The sequence below is a fragment of the Carex rostrata genome, chromosome 1, assembly GCF_964058835.1.
Source record: "Carex rostrata chromosome 1, lpCarRost1.2, whole genome shotgun sequence".
Taxonomy (NCBI): Eukaryota; Viridiplantae; Streptophyta; class Magnoliopsida; order Poales; family Cyperaceae; genus Carex; species Carex rostrata.
Window position 1 is genome coordinate 9584981 of NC_135918.1, and position 22607 is coordinate 9607587.

The 22607-nt window shown below is 35.1% G+C and overlaps 3 protein-coding genes and 1 long non-coding RNA gene across 6 annotated transcripts; 2 read left to right on the plus strand and 2 right to left on the minus strand.

The window, feature by feature from the left end:
• Window positions 1–6396, plus strand: LOC144556929 (importin subunit alpha-1b-like). Of its 2 annotated transcripts, none has more exons than XM_078305446.1 (12): window positions 1–371; window positions 703–799; window positions 936–1027; window positions 1364–1495; window positions 1804–1989; window positions 2418–2581; window positions 2763–2841; window positions 3010–3138; window positions 4104–4231; window positions 4557–4785; window positions 5066–5213; window positions 5534–6396. In XM_078305446.1, the coding sequence occupies exons 1-11, from the start codon at window positions 165–167 to the stop codon at window positions 5210–5212; spliced, it is 1590 nt and encodes a 529-aa protein (XP_078161572.1). In that variant the 5' UTR covers window positions 1–164; the 3' UTR covers window position 5213; window positions 5534–6396. The 2 variants fall into 2 exon arrangements, with proteins under 2 accessions (XP_078161572.1, XP_078161563.1); XM_078305437.1 differs by having other exon boundaries at window positions 47–371; window positions 694–799.
• Window positions 6397–14514: 8118 nt separating this feature from the next.
• On the plus strand, window positions 14515–16142 carry LOC144556918 (uncharacterized). The gene is made up of 3 exons (XM_078305428.1): window positions 14515–14866; window positions 15090–15173; window positions 15495–16142. Exons 1-3 carry the CDS (start codon window positions 14837–14839, stop codon window positions 15777–15779), a joined length of 399 nt encoding a protein of 132 aa, XP_078161554.1. The 5' UTR covers window positions 14515–14836; the 3' UTR covers window positions 15780–16142.
• Window positions 16143–16605: 463 nt separating this feature from the next.
• LOC144556944 (nifU-like protein 4, mitochondrial) lies at window positions 16606–20161 on the minus strand. Of its 2 annotated transcripts, none has more exons than XM_078305457.1 (6): window positions 19911–20161; window positions 19003–19164; window positions 18468–18643; window positions 18178–18281; window positions 17796–17907; window positions 16606–16972 (listed from the first exon to the last, which is right to left on the minus strand). In XM_078305457.1, exons 1-6 carry the CDS (start codon window positions 20116–20118, stop codon window positions 16901–16903), a joined length of 834 nt encoding a protein of 277 aa, XP_078161583.1. In that variant the 5' UTR covers window positions 20119–20161; the 3' UTR covers window positions 16606–16900. The 2 variants fall into 2 exon arrangements, with proteins under 2 accessions (XP_078161583.1, XP_078161591.1); XM_078305465.1 differs by having other exon boundaries at window positions 19003–19159; window positions 19911–20152.
• A 150-nt stretch (window positions 20162–20311) lies between these two features.
• LOC144565921 (uncharacterized) lies at window positions 20312–22185 on the minus strand. The gene is made up of 2 exons (XR_013515067.1): window positions 21827–22185; window positions 20312–20778 (listed from the first exon to the last, which is right to left on the minus strand). It is a non-coding gene; the product is annotated as an uncharacterized LOC144565921 (long non-coding RNA).
• Between the last annotated feature and the right edge of the window lie 422 nt (window positions 22186–22607).

Consider the following 22607-nt stretch of genomic DNA (forward strand, 5'->3'; position numbering starts at 1 on the left):
GGACTCTCGACATATAAAATAACAAGATCCCCATTTTTCCCTTCCTCGCTCTCATTTTCATTTTCATTCCATTCCATTCCCTACTTTACTTTCTATTCCATCGCTACTCGCTAGGGTTAGGGTTTCCATCTCTCATCTCATCTCGATATCATCTCTCTAATAATATGTCGCTGAGGCCGAGCGAGAGGACGGAGTTGAGGCGTAGCACCTTCAAGGTCGCGGTCGACGCCGACGAAGGTCGCCGCCGACGTGTCGAAAACCTTGTCGAGATTCGCAAGTCTCGCCGTGAAGAGTCACTCCTCAAAAAGCGCAGAGAGGGATCGCAGAACCAGCAATTACATTCTGCATACAACACAAATGGCGATAAGAAGGTTTGTTTTCTACTAATTTCCACATATGTTACCTTTTTCCCCATGTAGCGTGAATGCTATTTAAGTCTTGTTGATATTACTTCTAAAGTTTTCAGGTTTGGTTCCTTAAATTTGGGTCTTAAATAGTCTCGTTTTGATTATAATCGTTATGTTACCGGCCAAGGACCTTAACTGGTACTCGAGATGACCCTCCTCGAATGAGGCAAGGTCAAATTTCACCTTTTCATTTCTTAGCCTACATGAAGAAGATGACTGTATCTCTTCAGTAATATTTTATACTCATACTTTATAAAATGTGTTTCATACAATAATGCCTTGATAGCACTTGCAGGTAGAGAACTTGCCAGGCATGGTGTCTGCGGTTTATTCAGATGATAACACTTTGCAACTTGAGGGTACCACTCAGTTCAGGAAGCTTCTCTCCATTGGTAAAGAATTTATCTCCATTCAATGATTCTTTTAAGAAGAAATGCAACAGGAGTTTCGATCTACTTTTCAAAAACCTCAACTTGTTCTCTCTTAAAATGTGTATACTTAATGCTTTCTTGATTATTGTTGATTCAGAGAGAAATCCTCCCATAGAAGAGGTTATTGCAGCAGGTGTTGTCCCTCGACTCGTGGAGTTTCTGACGAGGGAGGACTACCCTCAACTCCAGGTCAATGTCATTATTATGTATTATTTGCAGTTGTATTATTTATTTAGTCCACATGCAGCTTTGAAACAAGAACCATCATTGTATCACACACACACACACACACATATATTTAAAGAAAAGGTCATGTTGTAATTGCCTTCCTTTTCTCAATTATTATGTGATCTGTGGGGCTGTGGCTGACGTTCAATTCGTACCTCTTTAATTTTCATGTTTTCATTGGAAACTATGCTTGCTTGCTTGTTTCTTTAATTTGTGCAAAAAATTGATTTCCAACCTACAATACTTGTCTAAATTAAAAAAAATAGATGTAACTGTGATTTTATTATTTTGGGTCAGTTTGAAGCAGCATGGGCCCTGACGAACATTGCTTCAGGCACATCAGATAATACCAGGGTTGTGGTTGAGCATGGTGCCATCCCTGTCTTTGTCAAGCTTCTTTCCTCCCCTAGTGAAGATGTCCGGGAACAGGTACCTTTTTTTAGTTGTTTTCTTTTTCCTGGTTATGCTAGGGGGTATAAATGGTGAGGATTTGAAATGTAAGGCATTCTGCTCCAAATAAGTTAGTTTTACAGTCATCGAATTTTCTTGGCTTGTATCAACCGATTTCTACAAATAGTGTTGTATTTTTGCTTTTAAGGGATCCTGTCTTCTATCAGTAGTTTTTAGGCAATCTGTAAAAGGGATCAAAATGGAAGGATTGGTTCACCAATATTTAAAAATCATAAAGTTGAAATGAAGTTTGGATAAAACTAGACCAATTTTGTGTTTTTGGACAGGCGGTTTGGGCATTGGGAAATGTGGCTGGAGATTCACCGGCACTGCGTGATGTGGTGCTTAAATATGATGCATTGCTCCCCTTGCTGCTCCAACTAAATGAGCACGCCAAGTTGTCTATGCTCAGAAATGCCACCTGGACTCTATCTAACTTTTGCCGTGGCAAACCTCAGCCTAATTTTGAGCAGGTTTGCTTTTCCTCTTTTACTTCTTCTATCTATTTTTTTTAACACTTAAGGACGGGTGCACACTGTACATGTAATAAGAAAAGACTTCTTATACGATGCCATTGCTTTATCCTTTATAAGATATTCAACCCAATGTTGTTTCCCTGACATATATAACAGTGATTGGAGGGTACTTTAGGTTTTATTTCATTGTTTTATGACGAGTAGGATTTGGAGGAAATGAAAAAATGTTTATCTTGTGCCAGTAGCCTTTATATCAACTTCATTTTCTTTTTACCTTTTTGAATGACATTAGACAAAAGGTTTTATTTTTCAAAAGATTATTAACCGAATTTAAATTAGATCATGATAGTCAATGTTGAGGTAGATTGTTGTGATTTTTTTAATTTACAACTCTAAAGGAACTTATTTGTTGTTGTTTTCTTCAGGTGAAACCAGCATTGCCAGCTCTCGAGAGACTGGTACACTCAGGTGATGAGGAGGTTCTGACTGATGCATGCTGGGCCCTCTCTTATCTGTCCGACGGTACTAACGACAAGATCCAGGCTGTGCTCGAATCTGGCGTCTGCCCCCGACTCGTTGAGCTTCTGATGTCAGTCTGCTTATATCTCATATTTTCCTTTAAATTTTCTTATGTCTTTAAATTTTCTTATGTAACGGTCAGATGATTTGTATCAACTACTGACACTGTTCTGCTGAGGCAGGTCAGTACATAATACGTGTTAAAATGAACTGCATGATGTTTTTACATTTGTATTGTATCCTTTATTCAGGCATCCATCACCTGCAGTGTTGATACCAGCTCTTCGTACTGTTGGCAACATTGTCACTGGTGATGATCTCCAGACTCAGGTATGTTTTCTTTCAATTTTATCCTAAGAATGCTGAATTTACATCAGGGATCTGTGGTATTGAAGAAAGCATTAAAGTTGCATGATGGTCATTCTATTTAAATGCAGTGTTCATTGGCACTTTTCTCAGTTTAAATTGTTTAAAGATAAAATTTGTTGTGTAATGCAGTTTGTTATAGAGAACGGGGCACTACCATGCTTGTTGAACTTCCTGACAAACAACCACAAGAAAAGCATCAAGAAGGAAGCTTGCTGGACCATCTCTAACATCACTGCTGGCAATAATACTCAAATTCAGGTAATATTAACTATATATTTTTTTCACTAGTAGATTGTACAAAATCGAACAACCATGAGGAGGAACTGTGTTTAGCTATTTGTTTAGTAAGTAAATTTGTTTTTTTTTATGATTAATGAACATCAATATCAATAAAAATGTAGGATAACTTGATAGTTGCTTCCCTGGACAAACTTTACAGTATTTGAAGTAGCCAAAAATTAGAACTTATGTGAAAGTTTTTTCGGAGATGTAAGTTGCAGTGTCAGTTAGATACAATTGTTGTTAAATACAGACATTGCATCTTAAATCATTTGATGAACGGTGAAAACATGAATGAGATGTTACTAATTTCTAGTAGCCATCGAAGTTGTATGAAGTAGACCCAAAAAAAATCATTTTATATTTGGACCTATTCCAACAGTCAAGATTGTCATGTTAATTCCATTGTCTATTGATATCTGAATTGATGAAATATGTGGGGTTTTAGTAAGAGATCAGTGGTATTTTGGGATAAAACTTTTTTTGAAAAAGAAAGAAAAACATCCTACTGACCCAATAGGAAGACCTTATGTATAAATTTAATACGTCAGTCAGGTGGTTTTCCACAGCCTTGGATTGAAACAGATCTAAACCTGAGAACGCATTGCATGCTGAAATCTATCAGTTGTCATAAGATATTGAGACTGCTCTTTTCTTCAGAAAAAATAAAGAAAATCTATTGCCTATTGAAATCCTGACTAATAGAAAATATCTTGCAAGTAAATTAATGCGTTGTATCAGGTGATTTGATAGCCTTATGATTGGATAGAAATGAATACCTAATCTGCGAAAATAATACATGCTGAAAATTACCAGCTGTATTGAGATCCTAACCCAATATAAAGGGGACCTTGTGTAAATTAATGTGTTGTATCAGTAATTTGCTAAGCCCTGTGATTTGATCAAAACAAATATATAAATCCAAGTATGCATTGATAAAACAGGCTGTTATAAATGCTGGAATAATACATCCTCTAGTGGAGCTTCTTCAATCTGCGGAATTTGACATTAAGAAAGAAGCTGCATGGGCCATCTCTAATGCGACATCTGGTGGAACTGCTGAGCAACTTAAGTATGCCTCTAATCATTATCATTGTTATTGTTATCTTTGTTATTGTTTTATTTAACACAGACCTTGTACTGTAGATTTGTACATATGTTGACATGTTGGAATTAAGCTTGAATGGTGAAGTCGTAAAAATTAGATGTAGTGAATGGAGTGAAAAGAAAGGAAACATAATGGCTAGATTGAAACTTAGAATTTGGTTGTATAGTTCAGTTCAGTAGTAATACCAGAAATAGACCAGAGCAATTTATGATTTTAATTTTATTATATTGTACGGTACAACCTACATCAAAACTTTTAATTTTCTTAATTTATTTATTGTCAAACACAGATATCTTGTTTCCCAGGGATGCATTAAGCCGCTGTGTGACCTCTTGGTCTGCCCTGATGCCCGCATTGTCATTGTCTGTTTGGAGGGGCTTGAGAATATCCTCAAGGCTGGTGAGACTGACAAGAGCACCACGGATGTCAATCTGTTTGCTCAATTGATAGACGATGCTGAGGGCCTTGAAAAGATTGAGAACCTACAGAGCCATGAGAATGCTGAGATCTATGAAAAGGTACCTTGTTTATTGTTCCACATGCTTGTGTTATAATTTTTTATATTGCTTTTGTTATTATTAACATATGTATGTGTGTATTTGCCTGGGGGAATTACTAACTAGTGTAAAGGCGTATTGTGATTCTGTAATGCCAAAAGGTATTTTGGTGGGTTCTTGTTTGCAATGAACACCCAATTTCTTATTATGTTTGTGACATCTAAGTGCTTGCAGAAACTTTTAAGTGAGTGAATTTGCCCAATACACGTAAAATTGTGTTCTAATGTGCATATTTTAACAGGCTGTCAAGATTCTGGAGACATACTGGCTTGAAGAAGAGGAGGGAGATGAGAGTGGCACTCAAGGTGCTGATGCTCAAGCTGGGTTTCATTTTGGGGAGGCAAATCAGCCACAGGTGGTTCCAGGCGGTTACAACTTCTCTTTCTGAGGTACATTGTCAAAAGTATTTATAATCTTGTAATTGTGGTTCTATTGTTGTTGCTTTACAAATCCATTCCTGTTGGATACATTTTTTGCCTAGTACCATAATAACAGTAAGTCCTGGACAAGTCTACCTGTCAGTTAGAGTAACAATATCACACCATCAGTTCAAGTTGCAGTCTATCTTTCAGGCCATTTGGTCTATATCACAAAATGCAGTTAATGCCCTGAGAAGGGTTGCAACTTCCAACTTGAACCTATGGTCTATATCTGTTGGACTAAGTTGAATTATTTCCTCTTATGGTACAAACTTTGTTACATTTTGTAGATGCTGGCTACAGTTTGGAGATGGTAACAGTGCTGTATCCTAGTTGTGTTAAAGGGAGGTCTCGAGTTGATGAGTCATGTCATGGTCAAGTCCCGTCCCCAATTCGGTTTGTTGTCATGTTGGTGCCAATAAAGGCAAATTTTGGTTCTATCTGGTCCAAAGTTTTGTCTCACGAGTGCATCATTCTCTGCATGTGAGTTGGTCTGGTCTATGGTGTGTGGTCTGAGTTAATGGTGGTCAGCCGTGCTTGGTAATTCGATAAAAGTGTTTATCTCCAACGTTCTAAGTCTCATTTGCCCAGAATGCACAGAACAATGAGAACATGGTGTTAGTTTGTGTTGTTGTTCTTTTTGGGATTTTAGAGAGTTGGGGGGTCTAGGTTTTGTATAATTGGTTTGTCGGTTGGTTCATATTTGTCATGCTGAACTTGAGTTATAATAGAGTAAGCGTGGCAAGAACTGCTATTCGGATGTTTAAGTTTGTGATGTTCTATTGGTTTATAACTGGAGATGAGTTGATTGTTTGTTTGTCGTTTGTTACAGTTCTAGAATAGTTTCCTAGGTCATAGCTATGGTCTTTTAAAAGTCATATTAAATTCAGAGTTAAAAAGTTGTAGGTTTAAGCTTAAGTTTTATGTTGTTTCCTTAGGCAATCTTTAGGCGCTGCATAAACTGTTGTTTTTGTCATCAATATGATAATGCGTGCATTCTTGCTGCACAAAAATTTTGTCGGTGATGTTTCAGTGTAGAAAGCCATGTTTAGCTTTTAGTCAGCTTTGACAAAATTGTTCTGTATTACTAAGAACGCATTTACTATATACCTTTATATCAATTCTACTGTGAAATCAAAAATGCTTTTTATTACTGCTTGTTGGTTTTTAAGCTCTGAGGGTGATTTGAAATATAATTGTTGCGTTAGGACGTGTGAGGGGCCAGAGAGTCTGTGTGGGGCCCGAAAATCGCTACACAATTAGGGTTGTAAACGAGTTGGCTCGGGCTGAGCTGGGTCTTAGCTTAGCTTGTTAATTCTGTCCCGAGCCTGGACCGAGTGAACTGGACTTAGGTCTTCCGAGCAGAAAGCCTTGGCTCAGCTTGTGACAAGCCAATTTGAGCTAGCTCACTAGACAGAATTATACAAATTCAAAAATATAAAATAAGAAAATCCATTCATACATTCAAAAATATAAAATAAGAAAATCTATTCATACATGCAACAGCTAAATTCACTAAATATTATAAATACATGTAACAGCCAAGTCAATTCATGCAACAGTCTACTAAATATTATAAATTCATGCAATAACAAAGCCAATTCATATAATTAAATTCATACAACATATAAATCAACACAAAAATTAGCTAATGGGCCGAGCTGGTTATGGACCGAGCTAGCTCGGTCTGAGTTGACCTTCGGCTTAGCTTGTTTATTTTGGCCTGAGCCTGAGTCGAGTTGGCTCGTTAACAGTTCGGTCCACTATCGAGCGAGCCACGAGCTTTTTTGACATCCCTGAATCACAATAATGATGTTATTAGCATTTCATTTAACTGCACCTCTTAAGTTGAATATGAAGGGTATGTTTGGTTGGATTGAGAATAGGCTATTCGGAATAGTCTATTCAGTGTTTAGTTGGGTTAGAATAGCTAGAATAGTGAATCCAATTTTTTTGTCTTATTAGAATAGGCTATTTCTAAGGGTTCTGAAATTTGACTCTAATAAGATAAACAATGATTATTCTTGGTTTGGCAATTTTAACTATTCTTGATTTCGCTATTCTTAAGGGTTTTGAAATTTGTCTATTCTAACTATTCTTGTTGTACAATAGTTATGAAAAAGCTAAGCCGATTTCATAAAGCATTTCTTTCTTCAGTTGGATACCGTTTTGTTGGTACAGGTCTCTCAGCGAGATAAATTATTAGTTCTTAAAAATAATTTAATCTCGTCTTCGGGATTTAATAGAACAACGAAAAACAGTAATATGTACCGTCGTCTTTTGTTTGCTTTTTCAAAAGAAAATTAATTATTATTTCTTGATGGTTTCGTTATTTTCGCGTGCATTATTTTGGAAACAAACAAAAAATAGATTACACGGATGATAAGTTTATCACAACCGTAACAACATACAAGATTCTTATCAACAATCCCCCGCTAATTTCTGATTTTCATTATAAATGTAAAAAATATAAAAACTGTATGTACGTTTACTATAGTTACAACAGGTCATGATCTTCAAATTGTGCAATTTGAAAATTAATTAGTTTTTATGGAATGTTCATAAAAATTAATGATTTAATTTAATAGGTACTTCATTGTTGATCGAATGATATTAAATTGCTACAGATTTGATGAAAATTAATTGGTAATTTATCGAATACTTAGAAAAACTAATAATTCAATTTAATAGGTATTTGACTGTTGGTCAAGAGATATTTAAATTGCTACAACTTTGATGCTTGATATTATTATTCTTTTCTATTTGGGGAATATTTGAGGTATTATCGTGTTTATCAACTTTGATGTTACTCTCCACCTCCGCCACACTAGCAGCCGCCTTCGCCTTCTTGACAGTTGTGAGTTTTGCTGAATTCTGTGCTTTTAATTTTCTGAATTTTGTTGGTTGCTTAAAAACCCGTCAAATCAGTGTATTTAAGACTTGATTAAGGGAGTAGAACTAGCATTGCGCAGCATTGACCTGATTAAGGGATTGTCATACCTTCCATCTTAATATAACTTCTCGGTATATTCTTCAATGGGTCAGATCTGATAAATGGTGGTTTAGAAGTTGAGATGATTGATTTTTAAATGCAGGGCTTGAATATTTAGATCAGATCAAGTTGAAAAAAAAAACAAATCTGGTTGAGTTGACCATTAATTGAGTCTGTTTCATAATTGTAGTCTCTTGTAATGACATAAAAATACTGTATGGATATATATCCCTCTCTGCATCCGTATTTGCATAATTACATGTATAAAAAATAGTTGTATAGTATGATTTTGAAGTGAAGGGGTTTCAACTCTTGAAGTGAAGGGTTTTCAGCTCATGAAGTAATTAATGGTATGAATAGTTAGTAATAAATGGTATGAATAGTAAGTCAATGCATTGAGTTGATTTTTAAAGGTTAACCTTTTCATTTGCATGACATTCATTCTTTAAGAAGAAAAAATAGTGATAATTGGACATATGTTAAGGAAAGTAGCACTGTCGATATTTTTCTGTTCTTTTTCCTTATTGTTTTCTGTTCTCCTATTGATAGCTTATAGCTTCAAAATATTTCCTCAAACTTGCTGTGAGGTACATGAACAAACTTGATTCACAGCCTATAAGTTCTAGCAAAATTTACTTGGAAAATAAATATGGCAATGTAAGCATCAAAAATTAGAATTTGAGAACATATTTGAAACAATAAGCCTATGAAGAAAAAATAAAAGACAAATTTAAAATATTAACCATAGTTTCCTTAACAGAATGCAATTTGAGAACATATTTGCATCGAGCCTTCAACCTTCTTTTTTTTATATGAATATTGACTGTGGGGTGTTCGACAAAATGCAGGTAGAGAATAAGCTTGTTTGAAGAATTCTTTAAAGCTTAAGAATGGGGATCGAGCTGATTATGTTTGTTGTTTTTATTTGTTGTTAAGTATACTTTGATTGTCTTCTATATTTTAACCCAATTGTTTGTATTATTATTTTGCTGTTAAGTATACTATGTTTGATGTTAAGTATATTATGTGTTGTTAAGTATATTATGTTTGCAAATTTTGTTTGTATTTGCTTAAGAGTTAAGATGTGATTATTGTTTGTGTTTGCTGTTAAAATGTTGTTTTGTATTGTTTGTGTTTGCTGTTAAAATACATGAAGAATGCTGTTAAAATGCTGTTAAAATGAGACCGGGCATAGTTGGGCCAGGCAGGGTAAGGCAGCCCATGGGCTGTGGCAGGCAGGCGCAGGTTTGCAGAAATTGCCCACAGGCAAGCCAGGTATCAATTTCTAGGCTTGTTATAATGGGCCAGGCAAGTCAGGTATAAATTTTAATCAGGTAGGTCGGGTATGGGATTGGTAAAATACCCGTGAACTCGGCCCATTGCCATCCCTATATAAGACCAGTGGCAGATGTACATTAAACGTGCGAGGGTTAATTAGCTTTCATTATTTTTTTCAAAAAAATTATATTCTTACATGTTTTTCTATATAGTTTAAACTAAAAGGTTATAGATATCGTAAAATTAATCTTATATGTAACAGTATGAAAATTTTATATGATTCATTATCTATTTACATTTGATTCCCATAACTTAAAATGTGGCTCCAGCCTTGCACGAGAGACCTCATCTCATGTTTCTCCTAAAAAAGAATTTTTGTTTGTGAACATTCATATTGGTACCAATTGTTCCTCTTGAAGAGAATTTTTGTTTGTGGACATTGATCACGTTGGTACCAATGAAAGAAAAAAATTGTTATCGTGCAAGTGTTACAGTTTCTCCGTCGCATTTCTAAAGAAATTGCAAATTATTAACAAGTTAGAGCTTTTTTATTTTCGCAACTGTTAATTTGAATCTATTTATGACATCAATAATTTACAACGTTTGTTGACATCAATTTCAGAATGACCTGCAATTTGAATTTGTTATGTTTATGCGTACGTAATTGATTGGGTACAGCTTCTCCTACAAAAAAAGAAAGAAAAAAGATAAAAAAAGAAGAAGCAGCTTGGGTACAGCTTTGAGAGAATAGGCAAGGTGTGTCTGAAAGAAGAGACAGAACACACAAAGATTGGAGCCGCCGTTTCCTTTCCTTCCTTTTTGCTTTATTTATTTATTATTCATTGCAGAGTTTGTTTGTGCAGTTGGTATGGTATCCCCTTTTACTTGACATATTTAGGTCATGCGTTTTATGTTGCTTGCACAATTCGTATTGACCCTACTCTTATATTATAAAATCAATTGAATGTGTGAAATTCTCTAATTATTCCCCATAATCAAATTAAGAAGAAGAAAAACATCTGACTATTTCCCCAAAAAAAATTGATGTATCATTTCCATGCATTCTAGTCTAGTCTACACCCCCAGCCGTCACTTTTGCTTCTGCTTCTAGGGTTTCTTTTCCTTCTTCGGAGTTCGGACAACCAGAGAGACTTCATTCAGTTCGGTACTGATCTTCTGTGGCATAGATTCTATTGTCTTCCATGGTTTAAAAACATTACTAATTTGTAAGATTGGTAAAGTTAATTTAGGTCATGCAAAACTGCGATTGAAATTACAGTTGTCGTATTAGCATTGGTGATATGAATTTTAATATTAGTTATATTACAAAAAGAAAGAAACTCTGGTAACTGGTAAGTGGTAAGCAAAATTTTAAGAAAACCCATGAGATGAAAAGTGGCGAGCGACTTCACTTGTGACTTGACCCGACCGTGTTGCTTAAAGAAATACTTGAAAAAAAGGGTTGAATTTGTTGTGTTATGGACTTATGGGTACGCAATTGATTGGGTATAGCTTGAATTCACATCCTCTCCAATCCCTGATAAGTGATAAGGGATACTAGATCTGGACCGTTCTTTTTAAGCCCAATAACACCGCCCCCTATTGTAGCTCGAATCCCAAACAGATTGAGATTTAATCTGAAACCGTAAAAGCGAGGATAATCCTCTACAATACCTGAGAGGATACGAATCCGTACAGCTTTGACTCGCCAGTCCTATAATCCTATTGACTATTGAGACTATTGAGAGAATAGGTGAGGTGAGGTGTGTCTCAAGTCTCAACTCTCAAAGAAGAGACAAATATGGGAGCCGCCGTTTTCTTCCTTCCTTTGTGCAGTTGGTATGGTATATTGCATATTGGTATCCCCTTTTACTTGACAATTGACATACATATTTAGGTCATGCATTTGATGTTCGTATTGACGCTAATTTTATATTTTATATTTATAAAATCAATCGGATCGTTATTGTTCCTCATAATCAATCAAATTAAGAAGAAGAAAACATCTGTCCGTATCATTGCTCTAATTTTCCAAGTTTTGAGGATTCATTCCCATGCCAATATGCCATGCATTCTAGTCTAGTCTAGTCTACACCTCCAGCCGTCTCTTCTGCTTCTGCTTCTGTTTCTAGGGTTTCTTTTCCTTCTTCGGACATCCACAGACTTCATTCAGTTCTGTCCTGATCTTCTGTGGCGCAAATTCTGATGTATTCCAGGTTTGCAACCTCGTTCTTCACAGTAACGGCGTTTTCCGTCACAGTAGATCCTGACACGTGTTCAATTAGGTCAAAAGTCAAAGCGAAAATTTGCGAAGCAAAAACCCAAACGTGGGAGATAGAGGAGAGGTAATGGGAATGCCACTAACAAAGATTTGAGCAAGAAATGGTTCCAATAAATTATATATGTATCGAATGGTTTCAAAAAGAGTTATTAAAATTTAATATAATTTAGTTTCAACGGTCTTTTATTTCAGAATTATATCAAAATTTATACTCAGTAGTCAGTATATATTAAATAATAAATAGAATAATTTATAAATTCAATTTTTAATTTTCAAGATTTTTATGTGTGTGTATTAATTAAACGTGTGTATGTAAAGATTAATTAAATAATAAATATCGACATTTAATTGTTTTTTGAGGAATGATATTTAATTGTTAGTAGACTATATATATATAGCAACGTTCAAATGGAGGGCATTAACGTCACTTCATATTTTTTTTAGCCCCTGGGGTTTTTTTTGAAACTCTCTCATAAAAGGTTGTTACCTTACTAGGGTCGGTGCCGCCAGAATGATTTTCTAGGATCTTCTATATCAATACACATCGTGTCAAATGTGTTTCATATGAATTCACTAGTGTATATAATGACCCGCTACATATTTTTACACAGATATTTGATCTATAGATTCTTTCCCCTGGTTCATCAGCTGGTTTGTTCCAAACATATTTCGACCATCTGTCCTAGGAGAATTTTTTCAAAAAGAAAAGGGGGAAAGATTAATTTTTTTTCAAATTTGTAAATTTTGTAATACCATTCTATTGCATGCCTTCAGAGTTATTGCTGGTTGCAACCATATTTTAAGTTCTTCAAACCTTTGTACAATGTATATGAAAAAAAATGCAATGATCTTTGCTTTAATCATTTCTTAACACGACTTTGTCAGAGTACTATTATGACTATTGTTTATTTGGTTGTTTCTTGGACAGGTAATCAAGGGGAGCACATCCAAGCTGCAGTAAACGAGTGGCTGCCATAGGATCTGGAAGAGGTGCCTATTCAAATTGCCCCGATGGAGGATGCCAGGCTGATAGAGATGCTTTCTGATAACTCTGACTAGAGTGTTGGATAACCATGTCTTTAATTGCTTAGTTCAGCCACATGTGAGGGCTTTGTTAGTAGTATCTTACTTGTTTACCAATTTGTTGATTTGAGACTATGGTTGTGATTTCTGCTATGTGTTTGCAGCATGGACTCTGGATTTTTGGTTCGCTAGTTATTTCTCTGATTTTTGTGTATTTTGTAACAATGTTTTATGATAATGAAACGGGCTAATGCTTTTTAAAAAAATAATAATAATAAATTAAAATCACAAGAATATAAGATTTCCATTTCTTCTTTAGGGTATTTTTGGCTAATACAAATACCTTGTTGTCTAACATTTTGTGGGTACGAGGAGTAGACGCGTAGCATTTTGTGTTTGGTGTTTGGTGTTTTGGTATAGCTCTCTGGATTTGATGGTGTATTGGGCTGTACGTCGGTTGTGGCGGGTACGTTGCACCCGCGAAAGAAGATAAGAATGAAATGTTCAGACTGCTTCATTCATTGAAAGCTTTGGCGCCAAGCCGCCGCTTATATTTTTCAGATAATACAAACAATTTTATTTATGCAAATTCATGCAATCCATTAAAGAATTTGTCAAAAAAATAATGTTGCTGTTTAAAACAAAATTCACATATTCAAAATATGTATAATTATTCTTTGGAAATAAAGTAGATTCTTTCCCTAATAATAATACTGTAAGTAATAAACAATTAATTCATAAGCGAATGATTAATCTAAATTTTATGGATAATTTTGCGTTTTCATTAAAATTATGTACACATACTCATAATTTATTAAAAATAATTAATTTAATTCATCAAATTTATCAAATAAAATTATTTTAACTTGTTAATTAATAAAGTTTCATAAAATTACTAATTAAAAAGATTCAGATAAGACATGACAACATATATTACATATAATAGATAAATGTAGGAAAAATAATAAAAATAACCAACTAATCGACCATATAAAAAAATGGACAATTAATTAGTCTGTTTAAACAGACGATTAATTTAAACAAAAAATGGACAATTACTTAGTCAGTCCGTTTAAATAAAAGATGGACAATTAATCATGTAGTTTAAATAGAAAACAAATGATTAATCAGACCATTTAAACATAAAACAAACGATTAGCTAAAAAAAATAGACAATTAATTAGATAAATTGATAAATTAATCGATTTCATCTGCAAACAATATTCGGACAAATCTGATACACTGCAACTCATGATTCGGATTAATGAGCCGATTATTTGGACTAAACGGCTATGTTGTAATAATCGAATCTACGAATCCGTATCACCCCAAGTACCTGAGGTGCGAGTGTTAAATCTGGACCGTTCATTTAAATTGGCACGAATCTCAAAGGAGAACCCCGTAGCTTTCATAAGTACTGGATGATCTGGATCGTTTTGAGAGTGCAAGACCAGGTAAAGCGGAATATTTTACTCCTCCCGATTGAGCGGCTGGTGATTGTGATAATAGAATCGAAGCGACAGGATTGGTGCTGGACCATATTAAATTGGCGAAGCTAAGCGGGTGTATTTTATCAAGGGGTGAATTTGAAAAGGTTACCAACCCAAAAATCGGAAAAACCCTAAATTCACCCTCCAAATCTCTTTCTAATTTCAGCCTCCTATAAAACTTGGGCCTCTTTCCCTCCACAATTTTCCGTTTTCCCACCGCCTCCTCTCCTCTCTTATCCCTTTATTAGATCTCTCTCCTCTCTTCTCTCTCTCTAAAGCCACTTCACTCGGATCATAGAGCGGGAAAAACAAAAATTCTAATACAGGTTTGTATTTTCGATAGTGATCTTGAGCTTGATCAATATTGTGCGGCCTGGAGTTGTAGCTAGTAGCTGATCTCCTCCCATCTTCTGAGGAGAAACCAATCCAAGATCCATATTGTATCCGAAGGGATACACAAGTGGAGAAGGAGAATCAGATCAGATCTCTACATTTTTGTTTACTTTCTACAAGCTGGGAGATCGATTCGATGCCATCTATGGATCTGTCGGATCAAAAGGTACGCTTTGTCTAGGTTTTACTATCTCGTCTTTCGTAGTTTATTTTAGATCTATGTAAGACACACGACACAGTTAATCTGTGTAACAATAATTTGTTTTCAAACTGTAATTTTCGTCTAAATAATTTTCAAGTATTTCTTTGATCAATCTCAATATTTCTCAAAAAAAAAGAAAAAGAGGATTCGTTATTCTGATTCGATTGAATTAAATTAAAAAATGTAGAGTACATCTGGAGAAGAGAGAAGTTGCTCCATTTGCAACACGACAAAGACGCCGCTTTGGAGAGGCGGTCCCTCTGGCCCAAAGGTAGGTTTGCTTATTTACAAGTGTAATTTTGCACTGTTCAGGGACCTTCATGAAAATAGATAGAGTGGTTCCTTTACCAAATGCCCCTTCCACTCTCAATAAATTTAAATTGAGCTGCAGCTAAGGAGGGTAGTTTGGGTATTTGCCCATATACGCAAACTGCCAACCACAATACTTTTTTGTTTTGCTGGTGTACCATTTGGACCCGGGGGGGGATCAATTTCCTGTTTTGTCCTTGTTTTGCCAAGTGTCGATCTAAGAATAAAGACCAATTTTTTATTCTTATATATATATTCTTGTTGTGTTGTTGTGTGCGTACAGTCTTTATGCAATGCTTGCGGAATAAAGTACAGAAAGAAGAGAAGAGAAGCTCTTGGGTTGGAAAGTGGAACTGGAGGGGTTAAAAAGGAGAACAAAAGGAGAGAAGAGGAAGAACGGGAGAAGAGGAGCAAGAGCAAGAGCTCTATAAAGCTAAAGATGGTTGGTTTGGGAGGGGGGGAAGTGGTAATAAATAAAAAAAAGAGGAAAATGATGATGAAAATGGGGGAGGAAGAGAGAGCCGCTATACTGCTCATGGCCTTGTCCTCTGGTTGTGTTCATGGTTGACATTACAAAAATAATATAATGTTTGTTCAAAATGAGCAAATAACTTTTCATAATGGTTCAGTTCTTTTTGGAACAAGGACAGAAATGGAAGGGTGGAATTGCAAATTGGATTATGGAAGTGCGGTTGTATCCTGTTTTCCTTTTTCTTAGTGTTTTCTTTTTCACCTTTTCTGTAACATTGTCTCTCTCTCTTGCCTCCCATTTATTCGAGTCATTACTCGTTACTATGTTTTGGTAAGGTGTAAAAGTGGAAAGAAATAACCCTCTTTGTAACGTACTAGGTATTAATGTCAAAATGCAGTATGTTTGCTAATGTTTCAAATGTAGAAATATTTTTATTTTATTTCCTAAACAGGTTCCTGCCAAATTTGCTGCACCTTTTACATTTTATTTAAAAAGACAAGTCAAAGCCAACCATGTAACGCCTGAAAGCATGTTGAGAAGTTGCCTTAACCAAGTTATTTATTGTCATGGTTGGTGCTTGGTACGTACTTTCCCTTCATTGCTCCCTCCATCATAACATACATTAAACCAAGAGACTCAAGATTTTATCAGAAAATATTAAAATAGAGAAATTACTAATGCTACAATTGTTTACATATCTTAAACATAATATCAATAGGCCTTCCTATTTTCCTTCTCTTTTCTTTTTTCTAAATGTTAACAAATAACAAACTTATATGATCCAAGACCAAGAGGGACAAAACACAACAATTTAGAATATTATTTCACATATTGGGCGGGCATGAGCAAGGTTTTTATTAGGCCGTCCTCGCAAAGTGCTTTTCCAAGGAAAATAACATGAAACCAATCTTAAAAGATTCGATTCGACTAGTAAAAAACATTCATCGCCACGCCCATCACATTCACAGGTAGGAAATATATGATACAAAGGAGAATACCAGTTCCTCTTTATTTTTTCTAATTCTTCTGAATACATGCTTAGGCTGTTAGGCATCACCATATGTCATAACTAGAATGTCATAACAAAAGAAAATAATACAGAAAAAGCAAACCAGGTCAAGATGCTACCCAACAAGCGCATTCTTTCCTGATATAAAGAGAAAAATATAATAAAAGAAAAGGAACTCTGTATATTGCTGAAATTTTCATCTCTTCATTTAGTCCAAAGTACTCGTCAAAGGAGCTTCTTCTTCATCGGGATTGCCGAGCTCTTGTTCCACACCTTTTACCTTCACCATAGAAAAATATTGGTCTTAGTACAAGACTAGATTTTAAGTTGTGTTTCAAGAATAAAGAAACAAATGGAGCCAACAAAAATGATTGATATAGCAAGAAGAAGGTACATTTGGTAAGCAACTGTTCTTAATGTACTGACAAATAACAACAACAACAACCAAGCCTTTAGTTCCAAACAAATTGGGTAAGACTGGAAATGAAACCCAACCGGAGTCACAAAGTAAAGTAGATAGTAATAAAATAATAATTATAAAAATAATATTAACAATAACAATAGTAGTAATACTAATAGTAATAATGGTACCAATAATAATAGTAATAATACTAACTATATTATGCCTACACTATAGATCGTAGGGGCCAAAGTCATAAGCCCTACATACTTGACCCCGAATCACCAGCCCTATGACCTAAAGCCTATAACGCTACCCCTAAACAATATTTCCTAGGTCATGGTTATGGTACATGGATCGCTAAAACCGTTCTTAATGTACTGAAACTGAACAAAATATAACTCTATTTCCTTTCAAGGCCAATATTTACTTTTAAAAATAAAAAAATTCAAACCAACTCACCCGCTTAAAAATGTCGAACTTGGAGTTTAAAACTGAGAACCTTTTTTGTTAATAATTTTGTTCATCTTGCTCCTAGAGTTTATGGTTACTTTAGGCTTAATTATAAAATTTTGACCAAAAGTGCAATTGAAAGAAACAACAACGCAGTAAACATAATAAGCCATATGACACATATATGACAACAAAAAAAATAAGGAACCAAATGGTGCCTTTTTGGTATATTTAGAAAGTTAAGTAATACCTCAGGGACATAATGCATAAGCATGTTTTCTATTCCGGATTTCAGAGTCACTGACGAGCTGGGACACCCGCTACATGCACCTTGCAACCTTAACTTTACTATGCCTGTTTCTCTACACAAAGTAAACAATCAAGAGTCAAATAAATAGATAAATACATCCAGATTCCAGAATCAAGGAAACCAAAATTAGGGAACCAAAACCCTAGCGATCTACCAAGGTACTACAACCAAATGAAATGGGGCTAAAAATTAATATTTTTATCCTTCCTCCTACATATAACCACAGTCTGTGGATTAAAAAAATGATGAAGATACATGCTTCTGGGGGCGCGCGTGTGTGTTTGAGAGAGAGAGAGAGAGAGAGAGAGAGAGAGAGAAATACGGATCGAATCCACAGTATTCAATGTCGCCACCGTCATCCTGAACAGCGGGTCGGATGCGGGTCTCCAGTAATTCTTTTATCATCGCTACAACTTCAGAATCATCCTTTAATTTCAGAAAATCACAGAAAAAGTATTAGTTCAATTTTTAATGCAATTATCAAAGATTCATAAGATAACAAAAGTCAGGATAGCTGGAGCAGTTCAGTCTTGAGTGATTGAATTTAGTTGGGACTAATTTGGAATTAATAGTGCTATTACAGCAAAAAATTTCCTGTGTGAAAACAGATACCTCATGAATGGCAGTATCCTTGGAAGTGGCTTCTTTAGCGTCAAAGAAAAGCGCATTTCCAGAAGAATAGAAGTCCATTATTGCTGCGAATATTTCAGGCTTTAAATAATCCCATGATACCTCTTCTGACTTTGTCACTGTCACAAAATCGGACCCGAAGAAAACCCTTGTCACCCCTGTTTTATTTTTTTATTAACAAAAAAGAGAACATTTTTATGCAAGTGCCAAGATTGTAAAAATGTCACACGAGGTATATTTGGATTCAACTATATTGTAAGTGGTAAACTATGAACTATTTTGCTCATCCTTCCAAGAGAACAGTCAAGGATTTAGTACCATGCACCAGTTTACATAAATATCTGCCAAGATATACTAACAAACCAACTGGCATGGTCAAAACTTTTGGTTCAATGAAACGGAAAAATTCACCAAAATAGTTTGCACTCAACAGATCAATCTCATAGCATCCATAAAACAGCAATTCTTGATTTTAAATGCCTGTTTAAAATTACACAAGTGAAGGAGAGTAGCATACCATCAATAGCATAAAGAGACTTAGCTAGAGGAGAGTTCATTGCGGCACGGGCATTAGGGAAATCAGAACTGCCCACCTCCATAACGGGTTTACCTGGATAAAACATCAGAGAATGTGGGTTTGGTGTATCTTGTGCTTGTATGAACATGGTTCTTCTCTGCTCTGTGTTCCAACATCATAGAATAAAAAAAAAAAAAATGTCATTAAAAAATCAACTGCTACAGTAATGAAAGGGATTACATATTCTCCAAACTTATGATGCAATTAAAACATCGGTTTTACTCTTTAACTCAACTCATTTTGCAACAAAACCCTAAATACAAAATTGAACCTCAAAATGAGCACCAAAATATGCAATTTAGCATGAACTTACTAGTGTAATGGATAAAAATCATTTGAGTAACAACTGTTCTCAAAACTTGTCTAATTAAATTATCTGGTAGCACCTAACTGTGCCAAAAACAACCAACCAATTAGCCCCTAAATTATTCTAAAAAAAATGCCCTTGATTATATCCAGATTATGTAATGGTGTTTAAGTGAGCTCCAATGGCCTCAATTCAGACCTTCAAATCTAAATTGAGCAATTGAGCTCATGCATGTACATTAGGTATCAATTAAGAATTTAAGGTTAGTTCTTTTTGTCCAAAACAATTTGACTAATCTTAACTGACCTCAACTGAATTGAGCTCGAAAACAATTTGACTAATCTTATATTTACCTCAAGCTTGCCATGCGAATCAAACCATCACATGATATTGTTGCATTCTGGTTCATGCCAGTACCAGAAAAAAAACCAGCAGGGTAATGAAACTTGGTGTCTATTTCAAGCTAACACGACACGGTCAACCTAACTAAAATGAAAATTACATGCATACAAAAATTGGGAAAATGAAGTTATAAAAGCACCTGTGAAACCAATATATGAAGTTGAAGTCCATGGCTTACAGGGACCAAAACGAACAACTTTAGAAGTAGTAGGGATGGAAGAAAAAGAAAAAGAAGAGTGCAAGAAGCGAGAAAGAGGGACGTAGTTTTGTAGATTATTCCCTTCAAGCTGGGATAAGGTGCATCTATTCCTCCTTGACAGAAACCTCGCTATTCCCCTCATCGCCATGGTCTCTCTCTCGAGTCACCTCCTCTTTTCTTCTCTGTTAGTACATCTCTAATATTTCTTATGAGGCGGCGTGTTATGGCCCATATGTGTTATCTCTTATATGGGCCAAACTGTTTATCTAACAAAAGCCCAATACTCAAATGAGCGATTCCTTTCTTGGGTTTTATCAATATGGGCCAAAATAAGCAAATGATTGATGAATATAGTATATTTATTAAATTATACAAACGACAGAATACATTATCGATCATACATCAAATGCAAGCATCAATATATGATACATAAATATTAAAAATCCAAACTTCAAAACCATAGGCAAGCACGCAAACCACACAATTAATGCATATGTAACATGGAACAAAGCAAACCATAATTAACAACTCTAATAATTAATTATGCCCACTGGAGCTCTATCCCAAATTTCCAGGTGCTAACGGGGTCGTTTGGGCTCATATTAACGACACTTGTGTATGCCGTGCAACCTCCGGCTCTAATCCGAATTCGGTGTGAGGTCATTGCAGAGTCCTTTAAAAAAGAGCAACAAAGCGTCTTTCTGCAACTCTTTCCTGCAGTAGTCGCCTCAAACTTACGACACGGACTACTTGTTGTGCAGTTCAGGGGTGATAACAATATGTCTTTAGCACACTTGAACAACATAACCTACAGAGAGAGAGAGAGAGAGAGGGGGGGTGTTAGTAAATCCTAGCTTTGTTGAAGGAATGGAGCAACATTCCCAATAATAGTTCTTGAAGGGACTCAATATATATAGAAATAATATGAGTAGAATTAGGGTGTTCGTAAGATGCTCACCAAGCACTAAGCTTAACTTAAAAAATATATCAGATTGATTTCAAATGACGAATCCAAACTGTTAAAACCGATCTACTTCACAAGTGATGTGTTTACATGTCAAATTTTTATGTTTTCAAATTAATTTAGTATAAAGTAAAGCAGTAAAAAAATAATTAAAAAAATGAATGTATTAAACGTATCACACATTAAGTAGATCTGTTTAAACAGTTTGAATTCATCGTCTGAAGTCATTCCGATATATTTTTGAGTTAACTTACAAAGGATTGGTGAGCTCAAGAACACCATAGGTCTACTCTAGTAATATTATAATATATGGGTACACTTAAAGCTAAATATTAATCTAGCTTAATATATATATTATATATATATGAGGAGGATCGGATGACACCCTTTTTTGGTGACATCGGATAACATCGTGCATTTCTAAAGCTTTCAAAGTCCAAACAGTCGATCCAAACCATTCAACTTGATGTATATGTTAAAATGTGCTTGCAGATCAAATTTTATATTTTTCTATTTTTTTTTTACTATTTATTAAGTATTTAACAAAATCGCTATATTCAGACCGTTGAATTTTTGTACCCATCTTAATAAATAGTAAAAAAATTCAGAAAAATGTAAAATTTGATTTGCAAGCACATTTTAACATATCCATCAAGTTGAACGGTTTGGATTGACTGCTTGGACTTTGAAAATGCACCGTGTCATCCGATGTCATCAAAAAGAGGTGTCATCCGATCCCTCCTCTCTCTCTCTCTCTCTCTCTCTATATATATATATATATATATATATATATATATATATATATATATATATATATGTGCATAAAGTAGTGGCCAATTATACATGCTGATTAAATTTCGAAAATGAACAATAATTAAGAATTAGGTATTACCTCATTACGGTTTGAAATGTTAAACGGCAAGGCCTCATCAAGCGTGAGACCACCCTGTTTAAGGTCAGAGGATCTGCATTCATTTCTTTGGATTGTTGGTACGGAGATGACGAGCCTATTAGCCTCGGGTTGGATGCTAAGGATCTGATAATACAAGCCACCGAGAGAGAGAAATTGAAGTGTGTTGTCCATGCAATAGAGTGTGTAATTTGGGTCACCACAATCAGAACTTGTGCTTAGAGGGAAAGGAATTTTAAGCCCCCCACAAGGAGGGCATGATGATGAATATGCAAATGGTAGGATTAATATCGATCCAAACAAAATTAGGCTTACTACAAATAGTGGGGTTGCCATCGTTAACGTTATATATATATATATATATATAGATGCTCTATATATTAATTGGAGTTTATAGCTATATATGCAATAAGTTGAGAGAAAGAGTGTACTAGAGATCCTTATTTATAGTACTAGAGTGTACTAGAGATTCTTTTTTTATAGTACTAGCTAATCAGTCACATCCCATGCACAACAATTAATGGCCAGTTAGTTGTACTCCTTGTTGACTGGGAGACCGAATCTCCTGCATGCACTCTAGGGGCAGAAAATTTCTGTCCTTAGAGTCACTACCGGGTGAGTCTAAGATGAGCAAGAAATCAAATATTTAAATGTTAAAAATAATTTCGATTTCACTCGACAATGACTCTAGAGATAGAAATTTCCTGAATCTTCTGGGCAGTTGATCCGGTTCCGTTGTCTGGTCTTAATGGGTATGGGCTCA

Coding starts and splice junctions, on each gene's coding strand:
- LOC144556929 (XM_078305437.1), top strand. CDS start 165: ATGTCGCTGAGGCCGAGCGAGAGGACGGAGTTGAGGCGTAGCACCTTC. Junction 1,496..1,803: donor GTGAAGATGTCCGGGAACAG/GTACCTTTTTTT, acceptor GTTTTTGGACAG/GCGGTTTGGGCATTGGGAAA. Junction 2,842..3,009: donor GTGATGATCTCCAGACTCAG/GTATGTTTTCTT, acceptor TGTGTAATGCAG/TTTGTTATAGAGAACGGGGC.
- LOC144556918 (XM_078305428.1), top strand. CDS start 14,837: ATGCCATCTATGGATCTGTCGGATCAAAAG. Junction 14,867..15,089: donor TGGATCTGTCGGATCAAAAG/GTACGCTTTGTC, acceptor TAAAAAATGTAG/AGTACATCTGGAGAAGAGAG. Junction 15,174..15,494: donor GCGGTCCCTCTGGCCCAAAG/GTAGGTTTGCTT, acceptor GTGTGCGTACAG/TCTTTATGCAATGCTTGCGG.
- LOC144556944 (XM_078305457.1), bottom strand. CDS start 20,118: ATGGCGATGAGGGGAATAGCGAGGTTTCTGTCAAGGAGGAATAGATGC. Junction 18,644..19,002: donor GTCTCTTTATGCTATTGATG/GTATGCTACTCT, acceptor AAAATAAAACAG/GGGTGACAAGGGTTTTCTTC. Junction 16,973..17,795: donor TTATGCATTATGTCCCTGAG/GTATTACTTAAC, acceptor TCTATGGTGAAG/GTAAAAGGTGTGGAACAAGA.